Source organism: Poecilia reticulata, linkage group LG13 (assembly GCF_000633615.1).
Source record: "Poecilia reticulata strain Guanapo linkage group LG13, Guppy_female_1.0+MT, whole genome shotgun sequence".
Classification (NCBI taxonomy): domain Eukaryota; kingdom Metazoa; phylum Chordata; class Actinopteri; order Cyprinodontiformes; family Poeciliidae; genus Poecilia; species Poecilia reticulata.
In genome coordinates, this window is record NC_024343.1 from 33,378,030 (window position 1) to 33,382,305 (window position 4,276).

A 4,276-nucleotide genomic window follows, 5' to 3' on the forward strand; every position below is an offset into this window, starting at 1 on the left:
GGCAGGATTAGGGCCGTACTGGGGCAGGATTATGGCAGGATTAGGGCAGGATTAGGGCCGTACTGGGGCAGGATTGGGTTAATCAAAGCCGATCCAACAGCTGGCCTGTCTCAGGTCTGCCTGCTTCCTCTTACCTGGGTTCCCGGTTCGTCCTGGTGGTCCATCTGGGCCGCGGTTACCTGGCGGTCCTTTCCCTCCTTCCATACCTGAAACACACACCAGGGGGCGCTGTGAGGTCAGTAAGAACGTAGATCCTGTTTAACTTTGACCAAACATCAATGAGTTACGTCTCACAGATCAGATCAAGAAATTAGTTTGACCCGATTTTGACCCAACATTTCCCCCAAATATTCTCTACCCAGAATGCATTGCTGTCGGTCTACAGTCCTGTCTGTTTCCTGACCACGTTAGGCCAGAATCAGCAACAGAGTTGGCAAAACGCAGCAACTATGAACTGAAACCACAAATGAAAAGTCGGTTCTTGAAGCTCAAATAAAACGTTTCTGTAACAAACCTGAGAGCAAGATGCTACGATGTAGCATGCTAGCTACTGACATGTTAGCTTCTGCTAAATACAATGATAGCATTAGCTAAAGCTACCATTTTGGTAGCTTTAGCATTAGCTTCTGTTAGATACCATGAATACATGCTGCTTTGTATCTTAACTGGTCAAACTGGAACCCAAGAAGCTTCATGGGAATCTTATTTGTGCTGATCTGACATATTTATGGAATCAGATCTTTCTGTTCTGTAAAGTGGCTTCAGATGAGATCCGCTGTGAATTTGTTGACTCATAAACAGGAAGACAAACTGAAAACGATCAGGCTGCTCCCCGCCGGTTCTTACCGATTTGACCTCTTGGTCCAATCGGTCCTCTGCAGGCTTTCTCTCCAGGACATCCAGGCGGCCCGCGAGGACCCTGAAGGCAAAACGAGTAACTATGACACTTCATTCAGGTTTCAGTTTGTTTTTCTCTTAACTTCCCCTCTGGGCGGGACTCACAGGAGGTCCACAAGGACCGGGGTCACCGGTTGGTCCGGGTGGTCCTGGGCGACCCGGTTCTCCTTTAACGCCTTTATGGCCTTTGTAACCAGGGCCTGGCGGACCTGGCGGACCGGGCGGACCCTTAGGGCCTGCAGTGACAGATTTTATTGTTTTATTTAATCCAGAGATGAATCCAGCTGTCAAACAGACTAAGCTCTTCACCTTTCGGTCCTTTAGGTCCAGGAAATCCAGGATATCCCTTCGTCCCATCAATGCACTCTCCCCCTTTCTTCCCAGCACTACCAGGAGGCCCTGGGGGGCCCTTAGCGCCTCTGTAACCCGGGTCTCCTTCAGGCCCAGGGGGTCCAGGAGGCCCACAGCATCCCGGAGGGCCCCTGTCCCCCACGCATCCTGGGGGAGGAGGGTGGCAGAGTTACAGCTGAACCCACCCCAACCAGAATTAAACCAAAGCCTTACCAGGGGGACCTCTTCCTCCTGCCGGCCCCTTAGGTCCAGGTAGACATGCTGCAGATGAAGAAGTAGATCAGTGAAGGTTCAGGGGGCAACGTTTTGGTTCCCACGTCTCTATTGACTCTTACAGCCCACATCTCCTTTCTCTCCGTCAGGCCCGGGGATCCCGTCCCGGCCCTGGTTTCCTTTGGGTCCCGGTGCACCAGGCGCTCCAGGAGACCCCTGGCATCCTGGAGACGAAGGTCGGACAGAGGCTTAAAGCTTCATTCACCATGGAAACGCGCAAAATGGAATCAAATCTGGTTAAAGCCTCAGAATGTAGCTTATGAAAAATGTCTTGTTAGATGATGTGTGAAAAGTTTGAGTTGCTTCTGCACCAAAAACAACCAATCAGAACCAGGAGGCGGGGCTTAGCACTAAATCATCCTGATGTACGCGCTGCTAAATGTGCTAATGGTGGAGAAACAACTCACTGTTACAGGCCAGAGCAGCGCCACACAGAGGATGACTGACAGCACTAAGACCCGCCTCCTTGTACTGATTGGTTGTTTTCTAATTAGCACTTGGAGAACGCAGAGGATTTTTCCAGATTATCTGCTTACAGTTTCAATAAATATGTAAAAAATATATTTTTAAAAAGTTACAACTTGCAGCTTCAATGGATTTTCAGAAAGTTGTTTTTCGGTAAAACGTTTTTCAGCTGTATTGAAATTAATATTTCATAAAACTGCAATGGAAACATTAGTTTTTATCTCAGAAGTCACATGAACGACAAACGGATGTTACTACTGCCGGAAACGACGAAGAAGACAGCAGGAAGTGGCCTGATGGCGGCGTTTTAATGATTTTAATCTTTACTTATTTAATGGAAACGCAGCCAGTGAGTCTAAAGCTGCTGGTAAAGCGGCTCTGGTGTACCTGGACCTCCAGGAGGCCCTGGAGGGCCACAGTTCCCAGGAGGGCCGTCCAAACCTTTCTGCCCGGCTCTACCAGCACAACCTGCAGACAAAAGAAACGTTTTCATTCCAGATCTCAAACTGAGAGGAGAAACGATGATGCGACCAGCCAGACCTTTGGATCCAGGCGGCCCTTTGGGTCCCACAGGCCCACAAGGACCGCAGGGCCCCGGAGAGCCAGCGTCTCCAGCTGGTCCTCCTGCTCCTTTTGGACCTGGAGGTCCTGGAGGTCCAGGAATCCCCTGTGGGAAAAATAACAACAGGAATGAATGAATGTACTTTATTAAGCATTAAACTGAAGCCCTTCACAGAACCTGGACTTTGGTTCTAGAACTGGAAATCATCCAGCAGCATCAACGCAGGAGAACGTTACTTTGACTGTTCCCTCTCCGTCCATGCAGGAACCAAAAGGCTTCGTTCTGTAATCGGACCCGACTGCAGAGACCCGGTCAGAACTTTCCTTCTCTTTTGTTCTAAAAGACCAAGAATGTGGATCCCTTTGGCCCCAACGTTTTGACTTTCAGTTTTTTATTATTGAGCTTCATGAGTTCATTCCAGAATCTGTTTAAATCCAATCAGACGTTTAGTTTGGGGTTACGTGGCGATTAGTCTGACATTTTCGCACAACAACTGATTCTTGTTCATTAAATACAGTTTGGATGGAGTCAGGTTGTTAGCTGTAAACCGTTGAAGCTACCAGGCGACGGACAGAACAGAACCGAGCGCTGACCTTGCAGGCGGGTCGTGTTGGCTTTGTGTTTGGGCCAATCCACCAGAACCGGATCAAATGTCATGTACGGGACACAGTGGGTGTTTTTCTGTGCTGTACCTTCATTCCTTTACAGCCTGTACCTCCCCGTCCAAAACCCGCTTCTCCTTTACGTCCCTTATCTCCGGGTTTCCCTGGCCCTCCATCTGAACCAGGGACCCCATTGGCTCCCTGTGCACCTTTTCCACCTGGATCACCTGAAGGAAACATCGGAGGAGCTGAAACTGCCGCAGTTCTCCTGGAGTTCGTTGTCATTTCTGACATTTCTGTCGGATCTTTGGTGGCGTAGACGTTTACCTGGTCTGCCGGTGCGTCCCTTGTCCCCGGGGGGTCCAGTGTAACCACAAGGACCTCTCTCTCCATCTCTACCTGGATCTCCAGGACGTCCTGACACCCAGAGACATGAAACATTTCATTACCTTCAGTAAAACCAGGGAAACGACCTCCACTGCTTCGCTCTGTCCACTCAGCGCAGCCAAACGTTCACCTGGCGGCCCCGGACCCCCAGGTTTTCCATCCATGCCCCCTGGCCCTCGGTTCCCTGGGGGGCCTCCTTCTCCTTGTCCCCCAGTGAGACCTCTGGGTCCTGAACAAGAATCAGGAAGTAAACAGAGAATTAATACTCCACATTAACGTTTTTCTTCAGTCAATGGAGATTCGTGACCAAACTCATCCTGAGTCCTTTAGTTTAACCCAAGTTATCATCTCTGAACCATCTAGAGTTATTAATCTAGTTATTCCAGGTAGAAACCAGAGATCAGGCTGACCTCTGACCTCTGACCTGAGCCCTCAGAGCCACAAAAAGCCGGTTCCACAGTGGACCTTCTACCAGCTGCAGAACATTCAGAACCAGAGAAACTCATCAGGCGTTTAGTGGCTTTGATTCCTGCAGCAGGTCTGACTGACAAACCAACGACCCAGAACCCTGCTGGTCCAGAACCCTGCTGGTCCAGAACCCTGCTGGTCCAGAACCCTGCTGCTGGTCCAGAACCCTGCTGGTCCAGAACCCTGCTGCTGGTCCAGAACCCTGCTGGTCCAGAACCCTGCTGCTGGTCCAGAACCCTGCTGCTAAATCATGCAGAGCAGGGGGGCGGTG

The 4,276-nt window shown here is 50.2% G+C and overlaps 1 protein-coding gene across 3 annotated transcripts in view; it reads right to left on the reverse strand.

Annotated features, from left to right (window-relative positions):
- Positions 1-4,276, reverse strand: part of LOC103475298 (collagen alpha-1(III) chain-like) — a 34,861-nt gene that overhangs the window by 3,560 nt on the left and 27,025 nt on the right. For all 3 annotated transcript variants that reach the window (XM_017308390.1, XM_008426818.2, XM_017308389.1), the window contains exons 35-45: positions 3,668-3,766; positions 3,478-3,567; positions 3,241-3,377; positions 2,527-2,653; positions 2,374-2,454; positions 1,584-1,685; positions 1,462-1,509; positions 1,207-1,395; positions 1,003-1,133; positions 847-919; positions 135-206 (exon numbers count right to left, since the gene is read on the reverse strand). In XM_017308390.1, the coding sequence (XP_017163879.1) occupies positions 135-206; positions 847-919; positions 1,003-1,133; positions 1,207-1,395; positions 1,462-1,509; positions 1,584-1,685; positions 2,374-2,454; positions 2,527-2,653; positions 3,241-3,377; positions 3,478-3,567; positions 3,668-3,766 (1,149 nt within the window). The remainder of the gene's footprint in view (positions 1-134; positions 207-846; positions 920-1,002; positions 1,134-1,206; positions 1,396-1,461; positions 1,510-1,583; positions 1,686-2,373; positions 2,455-2,526; positions 2,654-3,240; positions 3,378-3,477; positions 3,568-3,667; positions 3,767-4,276) is intronic.